Raw genomic sequence first — 20076 nt, forward strand, 5'->3', positions numbered from 1 at the left:
TGAACTTTTTTGTTCTGATTCTCTGTACAGGGGGCTAGAGAAGCTCTGGATTTGGGCATCACTGGTCCAGAAGGGATTGAGATCAGCCGACCAGAAGAGGTAAAAATGCCATGTGGTATATGTACACACACTAATGCATCCTCAGAAATTGCTCCTTCTCTCGTCCCATGAACCTGTGGGATTGGATCAGTGGTGGGTTTTAAAAATTTTAGAACCTCTTCTGTAGGCGTGGCCTGCTTTGTGGGAGTAGCTTGCCAGCCATGTGACTGGGTGGGAGTGGCTTGCCGGCCATGTGACTGGGTGGGCATGGCCAATTTGTAAAATGTGATGAAACTCACTTAACAACGCTCTTGCTTAGCAACCAAAATGTTGGCTCAGGAACTCTGGCACTGAAATGTGCAAGTCTTAAAGCTGTCAAGTTACAAGACCCTTGCACCCCTAACCCTTTAGAAAAAAACCCAGGGGTGTTCAAACTTGACAGCTTTAAGACTTGTGGACTTCAACTCCCAGAATTCCTCCTCTCGCTCTTCATCTTGATGATGTGCGGATGGGCGGGGGGAGGGAGCTGAAACTGGCTCTAAATGGCACTGTAGATTTGTAGAACCTCTTCTATAGAAGAGTTAGAACTGGCAGGAACCCACCCCTGGATTGGATACAGGGGGGAAAATCCCCCTTGCCAATCGACAGGTCAGGATATGATTATCTCTGCTCACTGACTTAATTGCTATTTGTAGCACAGTAGGGTCTTATTATTGGCCTCTTGTAGTTAGAATATCTTACCATGAAGCTGTCAATTGTTCAAGCTTACTTTAAAATAGTTGAACATTGCTTGAGTGATGGGGATGTGGTAGGGTTTTTAAGCACACATGAGCTACTAATAGCAGAGAAGCAGCATGCATTAGATTTTGCACTGTCTCATGTCCTTTTCTCATTGCAGCTAGAGGCTGAAGCTACACATCGTGTCATCACCATTGCTAATCGGGTAAGAGCCAGCTCTCCCCATTCTTCCCTGGGAAACCAAATTTACCCACTTTAGTGCTAATGGCTGAGCCCTTATATCCACTACAAGCTTATTCTTTTCAAGGAAAAGTTTTTGGGTGGATTCCTTGTCTGACTCTATAACAGGTCACTTGAGCCCTAAGTTCCCATAGGCTACTTTCATTATCCAATTCCTTGCAAGAAGCTAGAATGTTTTGCACCCTTCTGTATACATTCTACTGTGAAACTTAGTTCGCAGCTCAATCTGATGCTTTCCCCCTTTTTCCTCTTGGCAGACTCACTGCCCTGTCTATCTGGTCAACGTTTCTAGCATGTCAGCTGGGGATGTTATAGCTACAGCCAAAATGCAAGGTGAGAGCCAACTTCTGATTCTGAGTGCAAAGACCGCCACTTAATGCAAAATATATGGTGTTTTATAATTATTTTAGAACAGCTGGAAAGAAGGCTTTGAATCCTACCTTTCCATTTAACCAATCCTGGTTCCAGAGACTTTTCCTACATTTGAGTAGCTATATATTTAAATGTGGCACTATAAAGAGTGCTATTTTCATCTTCCAATCTCCTACCCCCCCCGTTTCCTCAAAGTCTTTCCCAGGGGTTTACTCACCCTAGGCAGATAATTCAGTATCAGATAAAGACTGATGATTCGCCTCATCTATTTATCACCCTATAATGTATCGAACTCTTTAAAAAGTTCGGATCTAACTCTTTGGGGGTCAATGGTTTCTCTCCTTTCTTACCTGCAGGGAAAGTTGTGTATGCAGAGACCACCACAGCACATACTACGCTAACAGGCTTACACTACTATCACCAAGACTGGTCCCATGCAGCAGCCTACGTCACGGTGCCACCCTTGCGGCTAGATTCAAACACTTCCGCCTACCTCATGAGTTTGCTTGCCAAGTAAGAAGTTTTGTATTACTTAACTCTAGGTAATACCTGAAGAATCAATTGCAATGTAATCTAAAAGGATAGAGAAGGGCAGATCTGAAAGGGAAAGTCTGTAACTATTCATTCATTCATTTATGAAATTTTTAGACCACTTAACCCTACGTCTCATGTGAAATTAGGGGTGAAATATCAGCACAACAAACAGTACTTAGGACTTACCGTACGTCTTCCTTTATCTTTCCCCTCAGTGACACTGTGAATGTTGTGGCCTCTGATCACCGCCCTTTCACCACTAAACAGAAGGCAATGGGGAAGGAAGACTTCACTAAGATCCCCCATGGAGTCAGTGGGGTACAGGACCGTATGGCTGTCATCTGGGAACGTGGAGTGGTAAGTAATAGTTGTTAGGAATGTAAGCTAACAGTTGGGTCAGCAACATATAAACCATGATGGTAGTACTGTAACTTTAAGTCCTGCTGTAATGTGATTGGTTGCTGTTACCTCAAGCAGCCATAAGATGGAGCCAGAATGACTGTTAGCTATCTGTTTGTTAGATGCTGATTGGTGGATACGTGAGTTACTGTGTTTTTGTTACTGTTAGCTACTTTGTGTTCTGAACTGATTATATGATACTGGACTGTGTTCGAAGGATCATTCCTTAACTGAGAACATTGATAACTGACTGACTGACTGAACCGTGTATGACTTGGACTTTAAATTGAACTCTGAATACCTCTATATTTCCACATAGTAAACTACTATTATTTATACTATTCGGTGTCTCTGTATGCTGGTTGCTGCGTGTTCTTCCATACCACTCTCATTACGCTTCTCTGCACACTCGCTCTCCTAACGGGGAGCTTACTTACTTAACACTAGTGTCAAAGAGAATTTGGCTGTTAAGAAAGGAGGATGCCCATTCTGGTTTCCTAAATAGGAGCAGGGAAGTGTACTAAGTTGGTAGAGACATAAAGACCTGTTTTGTAATCCGGAAGCAGAGTTTACTGATCTCAGAAATAAGATTTCTGAAGGAGTAAATCATGAGATTATCATTTTATGTGTCAGTGGATGATCCAGTTTTTAACATTGTGAAAAATAATTGCTGTCCACATTTTTCACGAAAAACCCAATTTTATGTATCTTTACCACGTTCATCTCTTACCTAGGGGCGTGGTAGCTCATGTGGTTAGGACACGGGTGATGATCGGCAGGCTTGCATTCAGGACCCACATGGCGGGGTGAGCTCTCACTCACCCCAGCTTCTGCCAACCCTGCAGTTTGAAAGTGGGCAACCATGAGTAGGTAGATGGGTACTACTTCGGTGGGCAACTTAATGGGGACGTGAAAGGAGGCCTCAACTGGGCATCCCCCGGGCAACAATAATGTGACCGGCTGACCTTTTCACCACACAAGCACTTCAATGCTTCCAATACAGAAGTATAATATAGTATCCCTTACCTAACTTCTTTTGAAAAATCAAGCCATCAGTTTTCCTTCTTAGCAGAGCTACTCCATTCATCACTTTCAGTGCCTGTTTCTGTACCAGTTCTTGGATGTCATTTTAAAGGGACCAGAATGGGACAATGCTTTAAATGCAGCCCTACAAGGACATTACCATAATTCAGTTTTATTTCCAGTACCTTTGCTAGAGATTTTAACCTAGGAATTCACCTTATTTGCAGCAGCCATATGTTGGCCTTTGTACTGTGCTATAAAACATGATACCAAGAACCTTTTTGTGTAACTATTTGCTAATTCAGACTTGTGAGCTTTTCCTTCAGTATGCAACCCCCTTGCACTAACTTACAATGAACTGCACTGGCCTTTTTAAAGCTCATTAAACCAACGTGAATTTATCCTTTTGAAGCTCTTTCTGATCTCTTTTTTAAAAATCATTTTTCTATCCTGAATTACTTGTGATATCAACAAAATTGTCTTTTCTCTGCTCACTCCTAATTCCAAATAAATACTAAAACAGTTTCCCAATGCTGAACTTCGTGGAAGCGCACCTTACATAGATCTTTCTAGGAAGAAAGATTATTTTGAAAATTATTTCTAGGCCCTATTTACTGTTAGTTAGCCAGATACTACACTTGATCTTAGCCAAAAGGCCGAGAAGCGATCTCGGCCTTTTGGCTAAGATCAAGTGTAGTTTGTTAGCCAGATGAAAACACCTGTGCTCTTATCCAACAGGTTATTTTCATTGGAGCCTTTGGTGAAGAACTTAAAAAGTTTTTTAAAATTCCAAATAATGTAATATATTATCAGTTTACTCCAATCTATTTACTTAATGAAAGAAATCGAGCAGAACTGTGTAATACAGGGGTGTCCAAACTTGGGAACTTTAAAACTGGAGTTGAAGTCCACAAGTCTTAAAGTTCCCAAGTTTGGACACCCCTGGTGTAATAAGAGTTAGCTTCTCAAAAGCTGTGCTGATTTTCTGCCTCAGGACTTGTTTTTCTGAATCTCTGATACCTATCTGTCCATGCTTTTTATCAGGGGGAAAATTAAACTAACTGATCTGTACAATAGTTACCTTTACCTACTTTGATCCATTTTTAATATTGAGAGAATACTGGTCTTTTTTTTTTAATTGAATTTCCCAATATCCATTTTCCTGATAATGTGTTGAGGAAGCAGTTCCTCATTTTTGTAATTTCCTGGCTCTTCTTTCTATTCAAATACTCAGTCTCCAGGTAACCACGGTTTAGATATGAATAGTGAAATTTCTCATCTCGGAGCCAGTGATAGTTGTGACATACAAGTCACAATTAATTGGAAAAGCTCTGAGGCACAGTTGTGGCTTGCAAGCTTTTCAATGAGCAGGGCAGCCCTCCCTCAGCTCAGTAGCCAGAGCCTTTTTGGTTATCATGTGGGAGAAAGCTGGATTGTGAGGTAGATGATTTATCCCAGGGGTGTCCAAACTTGGGAACTTTAAGACTTGTGGACTGGCTGGGAAATTCTGGAAGTTGAAGTCCACAAGTCTTAAAGTTCCCAAGTTTGGACACCCCTGATTTATCCTGTTTACGCAGTAACTATCTGCTATTTCGGTTTCACAGCCCTGTCATTGCTTATCAACTCAAGCTCATTTTCAAAGGACCTTTCTGAATGGCTTATCCCAAAGAGATGCAGTTACCTGAGGTGTGAAAAAGAGCCATTTTGGTTGGCACTCTTATTGTGGAATAAAGTATCTCTGAAGCTAAACCGTAGCCTTTGGAACATTATGTGAACGTACCTTCCTAGGACTTCACATTTTCAAAAATCACAGCGTATTTTGTGGTTCTATGATCATCTTTAAGATCTATGACAGTTAACTTGCAATATACATTCTTCCTTATAGAACTGGAAGTGAAAATGTTCTGGAGACCAAGAGTCCTAAAGGAGAAAAGTTGAACTATTTGTTAGAACGCTAATAAATTTGTTAGATTTTTGCACACAGGTCCTCTAGGATTCTATATGGCTTTGGTAAGGATTTATTTCATTCCTTTTCTGGAACTTCTCCAGATCTGATTTGTGTTGCTCAAATGACTCCCTCCCTCTCTTTCTATGCTTCCTGAAATTGTTTCTTACTCCATTCTCCCTCTCTGGAGTGGTTTTTTTTTTGTGTGTGTGTGTGGGTCTTAGTTGCAGCTACACACATATATTTAATGCTCAGCCTCCATTTTTATCTTGATAATATATTCCTCCCAAGGGCTCTCAGTTGGCAAGCTCTGGTTGCTGCACTCCTAGAGTAGATAAGTTGCTTTGTAAATAGAGTAGGCAATGGCTAAATTCCTGTTCTCTAATTTTAAGGGGAAAAAATACATTGAGTTGTGAATGGGAGTTACTCCAGGAAATGAAGAATAATCAGGTGCTGTTATCTTGTGCTTCGGTTTCCCAAGGAAATTCTCTGTGTTCAAAAGAAGCCTGTACAGGATAATTACCGTACATTGCTTTCTTTTCTTTCTGTTAGTTGAGCAGCCAGCCAATTACCATATGAAAAAGGTATCTTCTATGTGTCTGAGGTGCTTTCATACATTACTGAAAGTTGATAAAAATAATTTTAATCATGAATACATGCTAACACCTATTAAGAATGATAATGCTATTTTGAGTGTTTATTATTGGATTTTTTTTTGCTACTAGATTTATTTGTTACGGCTTTTGTTTATATTTTCATTCATTCCTTCATTCACTGATATTCTGCCTTTTCTCTGATAGCTTAAGTGGCTTATAAGTGGTTCTTTTCAATTTTTTTCAATATAAACCTGAGAAGTAGTCAGGCTGAAAAAATGATTGGTCCAAAAATTAGACGGGAGCTCTGTCCTTTACCCAAACCAAATTCTTCAACAACACCACTCTATAATTTCTAAAACTCATCCTGAGCACGAACTAAATCTTCTGACTCTGCTCCTTTGCAGGTAGGGGGCAAGATGGATGAGAACCGCTTTGTTGCAATCACCAGCTCTAATGCTGCCAAGATCTACAACCTGTACCCTCGCAAGGGCCGCATCATTCCTGGAGCCGATGCAGATGTAGTTGTGTGGGATCCTGAGGCCACCAAGTAGGCACTGGGGAAGATGGGATTGGGAGGAGTGGAATTTGCAGTATCCTTCCCCTGGAGAGGGGAGGGAATGGAGATTTTGCAGTATCCTTCCCCTGCCACGCCCACCAAGCCACACCACACACACACCAAGCCACGCCCACAGAACCGGTAGTAAAAAAAATTGAATTTCACCACTGCACCAAACCTCTCTTTCTCTCTATCTAACAGTCATCCAGACTCTTGATCTGGCAACTCTAACCTGCTGGTACTATCCATTGGCAAGAGAGTGCCCTGAGTCCTCACTGATGCCATTCCTCACTGAATGTGATTTTTGTGTATAAGCCTTGGCATCAGAACAAACCTAGTGACTTCTCTCATGACTAATGTTGGGATGTCCCGCATCTGAAATTTGCACAGAAATTTCTTGTTAGGACTCTGGCTAATCTCCATTCCCTCCCCACTCTGGGGCCAGCCAGGGGTGGCATTTACCAGTTCTCTGAACTATTCAAAATTTCTACTACCGATTCTCTGAACTATTCAAAATTTCCGCTACCAGTTCTCCAGAACCTGTCAGTACCTGCTGGATTTCACCCCTGGTTTGTTGGTTTTTTGCTGTCCTTCCAATTCAGTGTTTCTCAACTTTGACAGTTTTCAGATGTGTGGAAAATGGCTGGGGAAATCAGGTTGTCTGCCATGTTTATACCCTGTTTCCTATCTCACTAGCCTTAATCCATTGTGCAGGATAAGATGTTTAGATTGCTGTATGGGGAGATGTTGCCTTGGAGCAGGCCACAGTCATGATTGTGTTTTTTTTAAACAGTGAAATCCAGGTGGAGCCCTTTGTGCCAGGAACCCCAAGGTGGCTGCAACTCCTGACTTAACTCTATTTATACCACTGGAAATATCCAAGTGTATAAATGAATAGATAGTTGGGACTCTGTAGCTAGTCCTTCTAACTGCCATGTAAGCTATTGGGACAGAGGCAGTGATATGCAGTCAGGGGAGGCAGGGGAGGCACAACCTCACCACTGTCATCATGAAAAGAAAAAAAATGTAAAAGGAAAAAGGCGAGAGCTGAGGTCAGGCTGAGCCAGTTGCTGCCTCACCGTGGATGACTCTGCTTAACTGTTTAAAAAAGTCTCTAAAAAAGCACCCTCTACTATGAGGCAGGAGAACTGCATGCCTCATCTAGTCTGACTTTAGGCGTTTTATGATCACTCGAGCAGAGTTAAGCAAGGGTTAAAAGCCTAAAAATTCCTGATGTAGGTGAGGCACGCAGTTCTCCTGCCTCATAGTAGAGGGTGCTCGTTTGGGCGGGGCTTCTTCAGAGGACCCGAGGCAAGAGCAGAGTTGAAATCCTCTCTGAAACAGCTGGAAAAGGTATGTGTGGGTTGGAGGGAGGGGGAGGAATTCAAACTTCAAACTTCAAAGTGTAGTTTGATTGCAGGCAGAGCCACGTTGCCTTTTCAAACCTGTAATCAGTGAAGCTGGGCTGGATCCTTCCGGGGCTGGGGGAAAGTGTGTGTAGTCCAATCCAACGTGTGGGTGTGGGTGTGGGTGCGCTTGAGAGAGGGGGGAGGGAGGGAGAGAGGGAGGAAGGAGGGGAAGGGAGAAGAAAAAGAAAAAGAAAGAAGGAATCTTCTTTCGCAAAGGAGAAAAACAAATGCTGTCGCTTTAAATCGGAACTGAGCATGCCTGGCTGTGGAATTCTGGGAGTTGAAGTCCACAAGTCTAAAAAAATGTGAAACCCACCACTGGGTCAGTTCCTCACCAGCCATAAACCTCACCACACGTCACTGGACAGAGGATATTAACCACAGTATCTAAATATTGATTGAATGATCAAACTGTCCATAATTTCATTAACCAATGTAGTACTGTATATTCCACTTTTCATTCAAGAATTCAAGTTAGCATACATAATGCTCCATCTCCTGACCCCCACCCCCACCCCACACAACAGCAGTCTTGTAAGGTAGGGTTAGCTGGGAAAAAAGTGACTGGTCTGAAGTCACCCAACAAGTTTCTGTGACTGAGAATGGACTAACACCTGGATCTAACCAGTGACAATCCAGCACTTTAATTACCACATCACATTGTCATGTGAGCACAGGATCTTAATACCATATGCTAGATAACCAAACCATAAAGCCACAGGAAAAAAAATGCTACCTGATCCCCTCAAAGGCAGAGCCTGTTGGCAGAATATTTGCCCTCAAGGCAACCTTATAGCTTAGCATTAGGTAAGACCAGATGCCATAAATATTTGAATCAGTGTTTCTATGCGGAATGCAAAAACCAATCCTATGTCAATCTAATCACTAGACAAGAAGACTCCCCAATCAATAGAACAGGGGACTGGCACAGCAAAAGGGTATTGACTATGTGGCATAAATTTAACACTATTTTACTGAAAACTTTTATATAGCATTTCTTATTCTAAAACAATCCCTAACTAGTTTAATCCATTTAATGTTTCCAGGACCTAGCTGCAGATAGAACGGAATTTTAATCCATATTCCAGTAACAGTCAAAATAAAGCCAGAAACCTGTGATTCTTCCACATGAATTAGTCCAGTGTCAAAGATGATGTTTCAATAGGTTACACCAGGCTGCTTATTTGCAAAAAGCAGAAAACTGTCAGGCTAGATTAATGATGATGCTAGATTATGGAGCCATTAAATGAAGTTTCTTCTTTGAGGTACTCCATTGGACTTCAGTAAGGCTTTTGATAAGGTAGACCATAACCTACTACTAGATAAAGTAGAAGAATGTGGGTTAGACAGCATCACCACCAGATGGATTGGTAACTGGCTGACCAACCGCACTCAACGTGTAGTTCTCAATGGAACTGCATCTACATGGAGGGAAGTATGCAGTGGAGTACCCCAAGGCTCTGTTTTAGGCCCAGTACTCTTCAACATCTTCATCAATGATTTGGATGAGGGAATAAATGGGGAACTCATCAAATTTGCAGATGATACCAAGCTGGCAGGAATAGCCAACACTCCAGAAGATAGGCTTAAGATACAGAAGGATCTTGACAAACTTGAACATTGGGCACTATCTAATAAAATGAAATTCAATGGTGAAAAGAGTAAGGTTCTACATTTAGGCAACAAAAACGGAATGCACAGGTACAGTATAGGTGATACCTTACTCAGTAGTAGTAACTGTGAAAGGGATCTTGGAGTCCTAGTGGACAACCATTTAAATATGAGCCAGCAGTGTGCAGCAGCTGCCAAAAAAGCCAACACAGTTCTAGGCTGCATCAACAGAGGGATAGAATCAAGATCACGTGAAGTGTTAATACCACTTTATAATGCCTTGGTAAGGCCACACTTGGAATACTGCATTCAGTTCTGGTCGCCACGATGTAAAAAAGATGTGGAGACTCTAGAAAGAGTGCAGAGAAGAGCAACAAAGATGATTAGGGGACTGGAGACTAAAACATATGAAGAACGGTTGCAGGAACTGGGTATGTTTAGCTTAAGAGAAAGAAGGACTAGGGGAGACATGATAGCATTATTCCAATATCTCAGAGGTTGCCACAAAGAAGAGGGAGTCAAACTATTCTCCAAAGCACCTGAGGGTAGAACAAGAAGCAATGGGTGGAAACTAATCAAGGAGAGAAGCAACTTAGAACTGAGGAGAAATTTCCTGACAGTGAGAACAATTAATCAGTGGAACAGCTTGCCTCCAGAAGTTGTGAATGCCCCAACACTGGAAGTCTTTAAGAAGATGTTGGATAGCTATTTGTCTGAAACGGTATAGGGTTTCCTGCCTAGGCAGGGGGTTGGACTAGAAGACCTCCAAGGTCCCTTCCAACTCTACTATTGTATTGTATTTGACAGAATTGCTGACTATTTTTTTTCAGGAAGATACTACATTTATTTATCTATTTATTTGTTATGCCGTTTGCTCCTTAAATTAAGATGTATACAATGGCTTTCCTGAGAATAACATATAAAACCAATAAATACTGTTAAAGAAAGATATTTTAATCGTATTTATTGGTTTTAGATGTTATTCTCATAAATAAATCTGAATCTGAATCTAAATAAATAAATAAATAATAATCTCATAAATAAATCTGAATAAGAGTAAATAATAGGATTAAGTTGCAAGTGTTATATTTACTTAGACTTAAATCCTGTTGTATCATCTGATGGAGCTTTATTCTAAATTTGCAGCAGTCAGTATAATCTAAATTTAAAGACTGTGAATAAAAAAAGAAATATTCAGCATGATCATAATGGAAATAAGCTCTATATAGAAAATGCAGTTAATTAAGGAATTAAAGCAAAATAATAATATCTAGATATTGTTATATAAAATCATAATAAGAATATCCTGATCTAGTGTCTTTTAAAGATGTAGTACAGGGGTGTCAAACTAGCGGCCTGCGGTCCGGATGCATCATGCACACACTATTCCCACTCCAGCTCCACAAATGGGGAAAACGTCACAAAATATCACATGATGGCAAAGTGACCCGGCAAGTTTGACACCTGTGATCTAGTAAGTCGTGTTAAAAAGCTAGCTAAGCCATCTAAGCTTTCAACTGAACTGATTAAATGTGTTGTATAGGCATAGCCACTTCCTGATTTATAAGTTCTCAGGACAAATGGTGTTAAAGGTTGACCCCTTGAAATTCACTAGATGTTTAAGTCAACAGAAAGGAAGATCTGATTTGGTTTCCTGAATTTCTTGAAACCAGCAAACTTATATTAAGATATTAAGAATCTTCTCAGATGTTTCGTGGTTTTTAAGAAACGAAGCACGGCTTCTACTTCTTTGACAAAAAAATTAGTTCTATTTATTTATCTGTAGTTTCATCCTGCACCTTTCTCCAATACATAGTAGATGTTGCAAAGATGTCACCTCCTGTCAGAAAGAACATGCTTAAGAGATACATTAGTAAGGTCTTAAGAATATCGTCGTTCAGAGAGCCTGTCAAATATGTCCTGCTTAATGAGTCTCCTTTCCATAAAGCACAATAAAAATATGATATATACTATATATTATAGTATAATATATACTATTATATATACTATTATATACATACATACATACATACATACACACACACACACACACACACACACACACACACACACACACACACACACTATATCAGGGGTGTCCAAACTTGGGAGCTTTAAGACTTATGGACTTCAACTCCCAAAATTCCCCACCCAGAATGGCTGGCTAGAGAATTCTGGGAGTTGAAGTCCACAAGTCTTAAAATTCCCAAGTTTGGACACCCCTGCACTATATAATATAGTATAGTATCAAATCTATATATTATATTATATAGATTTTATAGGTAAACTCTTTTCCCCAAGCTTTCCTGCCCTCATTCTCTGATTAAGAATTTGAGAGAGGAGGGGAAGGTTGAGTTGGGCTCCCTTCAATGATATTGAAGATGATGGGAGCAGTGTTACATCTTTTAACAACTCAGATTATGTGAGTTTTGGAAAATTAGAAAGGAAAAAGAAATTTCCAGAAAATTACTGGGATCAGTTATTGTCTTTTATCTTGAATTCCCTTTGGCCTCATTTTGACTTTGTTCGTTGATTTATAATCATTATTTATTAATCCAATTTATTTATTTATTTATTAAGCATTGGAGTGGTTCTACCCTCATGCTTTGAAATCAACTAAGGTTGATCGATAGCCTTCCCTTTCTTTTGAGTTAGGAGATCCTAGAAATGGAAAAGACCAGATGCTATCAGTGCTAAGATTACCGTCTGCCAATTCCTTGCAGATCTCACGGCTCTTTGCTCTTTCCTAGGACCATCTCAGCCAGTACCCAGGTCCAAGGTGGTGATGTGAACCTGTATGAAAACATGCGCTGCCATGGGGTGCCACTGGTTACTATAAGCCACGGGCGTGTCGTCTACGAGAATGGAGTCTTTATGTGTGCTGAAGGCACCGGGAAGTTCTGCCCTCTCCGCTCTTTTCCAGACTCTGTGTACAAGAAACTGGTGCAACGAGAAAAGGTACCAAAGGGGGCAAGCAAAAAGGCAGGCGGGAGACATGGGACTAAGTGGGGGCTGGGAGGCATTTCTCTGTACTGCTTATCCCAGTGTTTCTCAACCTTGGAGATTTTAAGTCCTGTGGACTTCAACTCCCAGAATCCCCCAGCCAGCACAGCTGGCTGGGGAATTCTGGGAGTTGAAGTCCACAGGACATAAAGTCGCCGAGGTTGAGAAACACTGGCTTATCCCTTTTCCATGAGTTCACCCTGTCTGCAAATCAGCCACTCAGCATGACAGAAGAGCAACAATATGAAAAGTTGGCGCAGAAAAGTGCCCGGTGAATAAAGACGTCATTACAAAAATGATCTAAGGACAGTTATCCCCTTAACATAGTGAACAGTTGTAAGAGAAAATGAGGTAAGGGTTGCAAAACAAGGCCATATATGTACAGTAAAGGCATAGCGATGGAGCAATTACTCATAAAAATGCATTTTTATTATACTAAAAAGGATCAGTAGCCAAAGATCAGTATATACACATGATTAGGCCAAATGTTTATATGGTCAACATCCAGATTCCCACAGCAGCCAACTAAATAACTTCAAGGGGACCACAATAGTACACAACTGCAGTTACATCTAGCCAGGGGTGGGATTCTACTGGTTCGGACCAGTTCTGGTGAACCGGTAGCTCCGACTATCAGCTGGGAGCAAACCGGTTCGTTCCGATGATGGAGTGGGCCCGCCCGCCTGCCCCTGCACTTAATTCACCTTTATCTTCTCAGCTGAGTTACACAGCAGAGCAGATTGCTGCACCTCAGCTGTTTTCCTCCCAAAAGATACTTTTTCTCAAAACTGTGCATGTGCACCAGTGGTGGGTTTCAAATTTTTTTAGAACCTCTTCTGTAGGTGTGGCCTGCTTTGTGGGAGTGGCTTGCTGACCATGTGACTGAGTGGGAGTGGCTTGCCAGCCATGTGACTGGGTGGGAGTGGCTTGCCAGCCATGTGACTGGGTGGGCGTGGCCAACTTGTAAAATGTGAAACTCACTTAACAACACTCTTGCTTAGCAATCAAAATGTTGGCTCAGAAACTCTGGCATTTGAAGCACGCAAGTCTTAAAGCTGCCAAGTTACAAGACCCTTGCACCCCTAACCCTTTAGAAAAAAAAACCCACGGGTGTTCAAACTTGACAGCTTTAAGACTTGTGGACTTCAACTCCCAGAATTCCCCCTCCAGTCATGTTGGCTCAGGAACTCTGGCATTGAAGCACGCAAGTCTTAAAGCTGCCAAGTTACAAGACCCTTGCACCCCTAACCCTTTAGAAAAAAAAACCCACGGGTGTTCAAACTTGACAGCTTTAAGACTTGTGGACTTCAACTCCCAGAATTCCCCCTCCAGTCATGTTGGCTCAGGAACTCTGGCATTGAAGTGTGCAAGTCTTAAAGCTGTCAAGTTACAAGACCCTTGCACCCCTAACCACTTAGGAAAAAAAAAACCACGGGTGTTCAAACCTGACAGCTTTAAGACTTGTGCACTTTAACTCCCAGAATTCCTCCTCTCGCTCTTCATCTTGATGATGTGCAGACGGGCGGGGGGAGGGAGCTGGAACCGGTTCTAAATGGCACTGTAGATTTGTGGAACCTCTCCTATAGAAGAGGTTAGAACTGGCAGGAACCCACCCCTGATGTGCACGCAAGGCGCGATCACCAAACCAGTTGTTAAACCGGTAGAATCCCATCATTGCATCTACCAGATCATGTCCCCCAACAAATGCTTCTCGGAGGCAAGTTGTCCCTAACACTGGTAGTAATCCATAACACATAAACATTACACATTACAATCCGTAATGTATTAGTAGCTAAATCATCTGTGAATTATTCAACAGAACCTAAAGCACTTCTTGCTGCTAAGGAAAGTAGGAATGGTTTGGGGGGAAGCGGAGATGGTTGAACAGAGCAAGTTCTCCACAATGAGGAGGGCTCTGTTTGGAGAAGTACTATGAAGATTAGTTTCTGGAACAGTAATTGATTTTAGGAAAATGGGGGTGGAAAGAACCATTTGGAGGGAATGAGTTTGCGTGCATCCCACTGGAGTTTCTGATTTTCTGAACAGCTGCAGAAAATTACCTCAAGGGATTTTAAAAAACAAAATTATGGTCTTCTTCCTACAAAAAGAAAATTAGCCATGACTAGATTTTAATGTTTAATGTTAAAGTTTAATGTTAGCGAGTTGATAGAAATAGAGGGAAAGAGAGAAGAGGAATTCACTAGGTGCTTGCTAAGCAGAAGGAGGACTCAAGAGGAGGAAGAGATTTCACTGGGAGGGATGACTTACATCCTCAGAAGGTCAGAGGGTAGATGGGCATGATTGGTGTGGTGCCCTTTGGTTCCAGTATCAGTATTTATTCAAATAAGATGCAAACTTCTAAGCATGATGAGAGTTTCTGAAACCCCTCTGATTGCCCAGGTGAGAGGGCAGAGTTCCCTGCCCTGTGGTTCTACCCCTTCAAACACAGAGCTAAAAGCCACTGCCCTTCCAGAATTTGGGTGCTCTGAAATGCAATGAAGAGATCCAAAAGATGAGGCTGTGCAACGCAGAACAAATGACCACAAGGAGGGAAAAGAGAGGGAACTCTCAGCCTTCTTCTTCCTGGTCACCCCTTTTTCCACCACATCAAATTAGCTTTTAATTTTATAAGGAAAAATCAAGTGTTGCATATGGGAAAGGGGGAAACAGGAAGAAACAGAGAGTGGGATCAGCTAGGGAACAATTTCAAGAGAAGAGGAAGTGACGAGATATACCATATTTTTTGGAGTATAAGATGCACCAAGATTTTGAAGAGGTAAATTTAAAAAAAGGTTTTTGCATTCTGCAGGCTTCCCAAAGCCTCTGCATGCCTCTTTTTGTGAAAAATGGGGCGTGCAGAGTTTGAAAGGCCTGCAAAGTGCTCCTAGGGGCTGGGCGAGCAAAAAACAGGGCATGCATAAGCTTTGGAAGTCTTGTAGAGTGCTCTTGTGGGCTGGGGGGAGGGAATGAGCAAAAAATGGCTCGTTTTTTGCTTGTTTTTGCCCTCCCCAGCTCCCAGGAGTACTCTGGAAGCCTCCTAAAGCCCCCAGGAGTACTCTGGAAGCCAGGGACGTGCGGTCAGGGGAGGCAAGGGAGGCAGAGCCTCACCTCTCTTCATGAAATAATAGTATATAATATTATATACATCCGTCCGGCCGCACCCGGGAGCTGCGGAGGCAGAAATGTTGGCGCTCCCGGATGACGAAGGCATGAAAGCGCTTTCGTGCCTTCGCCATCCGGGAGCGCCGACAACATTTTTCCCTCCGCCCTCCGCAGCTCCCGGGCGCGGCCAGACGGATGTAGCCACAGCGATGCTGAGGTGGTCCGGGTGGACGAAAGGGCAAGCGAGGCAGCCTGATCCTCGGTCGCTCGCCCGCCGGACTGCCTCGGCGCCATTCTGGCTACCTCCGTCCGGGCGCGCCTGGGAGCTGCGGAGGGCGGAGGCAGAAATAGTGTCGGCGCTCCCGGATGACGAAGGCACGAAAGCGACTGGGGAACGACGAGAACCTTCCTGCCTCTGCTGGATTTCGCGCGCTCCTCACGACTGCAATATGCAGTCGCGAGGAGCGCGCAAAGTCCAGCAGAGGCAGGAAGGTTCTCGTCGTTCCCCAGTCGCTTTCGAGGACTGCGGAGCGCGAGCCGGCAGAGCACGCTCAGGAAGGCGGGGAATGGGATCACGTGTGCTGGAGGCTGAGGCAGCCTGAGCCTCCAGCACATGTGGTCCCATTCCCCACCTTCCTGATGACGTCACCAGCCTCACCAGCCATAAACCTCACCGCACGTCACTGCTGGAAGCCTCCTAAAGGCTATGCACTGCCATTTTGGTGAAGGGGGCGGGGTTTTGGGGCCCCAGAAATGCTGTATTCAGTGTATAAGACGCAACGAGATATTCACCCTCTCTTTTGGGGGGAAAAGGTGCGTCTTATACTCTTAAAAATACGGTATATTGGGAATAAGAGAGGTTTATTTTGGAGAATAATTATTGTCAATTGATTGTTATCACCAGAGGGATGGGCTTTAATTAATTTTGTACTTCTATAAGCTGCCCGAAGTACTGTGAATTGGGCAGCCATATAAATTTTCTTCAAAAATAAGATAAAACCCAGGTAAAAGTGAGGGATCTTAAAGAAAAAATATGTCAGAGGAAGCTAGCGTAGATCCTGTCATCATGGTAGAGCTTGTTTCTGGCAACTCAGCAGAATTTCCTCTCCAAGCGAAACCCATCCCAAAACCTTTAGGGCATGTGCAAGATCCAGCTGACTAAGTCAAATTCTGGCCAAAGGCAGCTGGCTTCTAACATTCATCCAGCCAAAGAGGGCCTGGCTGGGCCATTTGCTCACACTTGTCTTAACCCCACCATCCACTCCAAAAGATTAATCTGGATTTCTCACACTAGGCGTCTTACCTCCTTAAGGCCTGGCTCTCCAAAGATTATGAGTTTCCACAGATAGTATTTTGGGGAGGGCCAAAGCTGACTTTTATTTTGTGTATTTTTTTTTAATTAGAGCTTAAAGCTTAAAGGCGTGGACCGCACCCCATATCTGGGGGACGTAGCCATGATTGTGCACGCTGGGAAAAAAGAGACGGGGACACCACTTGCAGACACCCCCACTCGGCCGGTCACAAGACATGGGGGCATGAGGGACCTCCACGAGTCCGGCTTCAGCCTTTCCGGTAAGGAGGGGGCTGGAGCAAGTCTTCTTTGGGGTGGATAGCAAAATGGCAGACCCTGCCCACCCTTCATGCTCCTCTGACTCAGGTTGCCAGCATTACTCTCTTCCTCCTCTGTGTCTTTGCCTTATGTATTATTTGCTTCCTCCTCGCTCCCCGTCTTCACAGGGCTATTTTCTAAGTCCTTCCTTAGAAGAATTGACTGATTTTATACAGTCAATTCTGTATAAAATCTGGTACTTATGGGACCAGACTTCCCTGTTACGACTGGGAACTGCTCCTGAGGGGGGGCCCTCTCCTTCATCCTTCCATGCCTTTGCTTCTAAACAGCTACCTCCCATTCTGATTTACTTTGATGCCTGCACTGCTTGTTCCTAGTCCCATCTTGACTTTTTGTAGAGAATGTGTGATGCTTTTCATGGGCGGAAGGCGGGGGGGGGGGGGATGACTTCTACTGTATATTGGCTAAAAGAGACAAGAAGAAGGCTTGGAAGATCAGGCGGAAGATGATATGTGTCAAAGAGGAAAAGGCAGAAATAAAATTAGTTGACTACAGCTATCTGTAGGGAGATTGAATCAAGAGCTTGAGAAAGAATAGTCTTTTGGAGTATTTTGACAGCATTAAAATAGCAAGTTAGGTTGTATGCTTCTTTGCATAAAGTATTTCTTAGCAACCTTCCAAGGCCATGTTCACGTAGTCTGCTAGCAGCAGCTAAAATGGGGTCGAAGAGTTTGTTGATCCACCAATCCAGCTATTGTCAAAACAGATTGCGTGAACCAGCGGTAAATGTATATAGTTGCAGCGTAGTACCTTACACAAAGATACCGATTTTGCTAATTTAGGATTGATGGTATTATGTGAACCCAGCCAAAAATTTCAGGAAAACACATTCCAATGCTCTATTGTGGCGCAATGGTTAGAATGCAGCATTGCAGGCTAACTGCTCTCTGCCAGGAGTTGGATCCTGACTGGCTCAAGGTTGACTCAGCCTTCCATCCTTCCGAGCTCAGTAAAATAAGGAGCCAGATTGCACCTACCAGCTCCAAAGGAAAAAGGTAGCTGAAGTGAAGTCAGCACAACCACCAGCTGTGGGCACTGAAGGGCAGAATAGCATCAGCTTTGGGGAAAGCCCTTTCTTTCAATCCTCCTTGGAAGCCAGATGGTCCAGTCTGGCAAGTCTGGATTTATCATCTGTAATGGAAAGCAAAGATGTAGTTTGTGCTCATTATAAATGGATCTTCCCAAACGTTACGGCTGCAGTCTTATTTTAGTTAGCCATGTTTTGGAAAGCCTAATAACTGAGTGCATCACACGATACTAATTACACAAAAAGAAGAAACTGCTTTTGCTAAAAGACTAAAGACTCCCACTATTCCAGTTCAGTTCTTTGCTGATTTCGTGGACACATCTATGTACTTCCTTTGCTAACTATGTAAAAAAATATTAGTTTATTTTTCCAGGATGTTTTCAATTTTTTAAAAGCTTGGGATTTTTGATGGAGTCCTATCCAAGCTCTTAATAGATCTGAGCTTATTTGGGTTTTTTTCATAACAATCAATATTGTTTACGTACTGCTATCTCATTTCTTGTTATAGTCCAACAAAAATCTCCTCTCTAAACTGCTATTTTTATTACATAAAAACTTCCCATTAATATTTAATTGAAATGTAAATTGCTTCCAAGATGTAGTCCCTAAGTAGGCCAGAAAAGAGAAACAAGTTTATCCTTCACCATCACATAGATTATGGCCACTGTTCAGGTTTCCCTCTTGTTCTTTATACAAAATAAAATGTTCAGGTTAACTATTTGCAACATGCTGCTTTTGGTGCCGGTTAGATTTTAGCGCATCTCTTTCTCATCCAGATGATACATTAATTTATTTGTCAAATTTATATGGCTGCCCATCTCACGTGAAATGACTCTGGGTGGTGTACAATAAAACCAACAATTAAAAACGTTCTGCAAACCGGTTAAAACAAATAATAACAATTAAAGCAATCAAAACAATAAACACAGATAAAACAAGACCGCAGGCAGAAAAATGTAAACAATAAAATGTAGACAACATGCAGGATCAGTATACCAGGAGTCCCTAGGCTTGCTGGAAAAAAAACATTTTGAGGGATTTTTGTAAGGCCATAAAGGTTGGGCTGATCTAAGCTCAGGAGAGATGGTGTTCCAGAAGGCAGGTGCTGCAACAGAAAAGGCTCTAGGACCCATCTGATGGGAGGTCTATTGCAGATGGACCCAGCAGCCCCCCCACCCTGTACCTGATGGGATGGGTGGATGTGAGAGGCAGGTGCAGCAGGAGGGAGCAGGTGGCTGAGCTTGCAATTAAAATGTCGTTGTCCTCTTCCTCAGGCCCAATCGATTCTTATTCCCAGAATAAGGAAAGACTGTGCCCTAGGAATCTCCATCAGATCTGCACCAAGTCTGGTATCTAACTGGGAGCAAATCTGAGCCATTTTGTCTGATGGAGGCTCTGAAAATTCCTTCACCCAATCTTGCAGATTAATTTACTGGCTGACCAACCGCACTCAACGGAGTGTAGTCCTCAACGGAGCTGCATCTACATGGAGGGAAGTATGCAGTGGAGTACCCCAAGGCTCTGTTTTAGGCCCAGTACTCTTCAACATCTTCATCAATAATTTGGACGAGGGGATAGATGGGGAACTCATCAAATTTTCAGATGACACCAAACTGGCAGGAATAGCCAACACTCCAGAAGATAGGCTTTAAGATAGAGAAGGATCTTGACAAACTTGAACATTGGGCACTATCTAATAAAATGAAATTCAATGGTGAAAAGAGTAAGGTTCTACATTTAGGCAACAAAAACGGAATGCACAGGTACAGTACATGTGGTACCCTGCTCAATAGTAGCAACTGTAATAGAGATCTTGGAGTCCTAGTGGACAACCATTTAAATATGAGCCAGC

At 42.6% G+C, this 20076-nt stretch overlaps 1 protein-coding gene across 2 annotated transcripts in view; it reads left to right on the plus strand.

Moving 5' to 3' along the window:
* The window catches only part of DPYSL5 (dihydropyrimidinase like 5), a 73440-nt gene that overhangs the window by 50124 nt on the left and 3240 nt on the right, over window positions 1–20076 (plus strand). The window contains exons 5-12 of one of the 2 annotated variants that reach the window (XM_081945562.1): window positions 31–99; window positions 938–982; window positions 1275–1350; window positions 1746–1902; window positions 2139–2280; window positions 6291–6433; window positions 12213–12420; window positions 16971–17139. In XM_081945562.1, coding sequence (XP_081801688.1) covers window positions 31–99; window positions 938–982; window positions 1275–1350; window positions 1746–1902; window positions 2139–2280; window positions 6291–6433; window positions 12213–12420; window positions 16971–17139 — 1009 coding nt within the window. The remainder of the gene's footprint in view (window positions 1–30; window positions 100–937; window positions 983–1274; window positions 1351–1745; window positions 1903–2138; window positions 2281–6290; window positions 6434–12212; window positions 12421–16970; window positions 17140–20076) is intronic. The other variant, XM_081945563.1, reaches the window with a different exon arrangement.

This window comes from Natrix helvetica (genome assembly GCF_964273705.1).
Source record: "Natrix helvetica genome assembly, chromosome: 2".
Taxonomy (NCBI): domain Eukaryota; kingdom Metazoa; phylum Chordata; class Lepidosauria; order Squamata; family Natricidae; genus Natrix; species Natrix helvetica.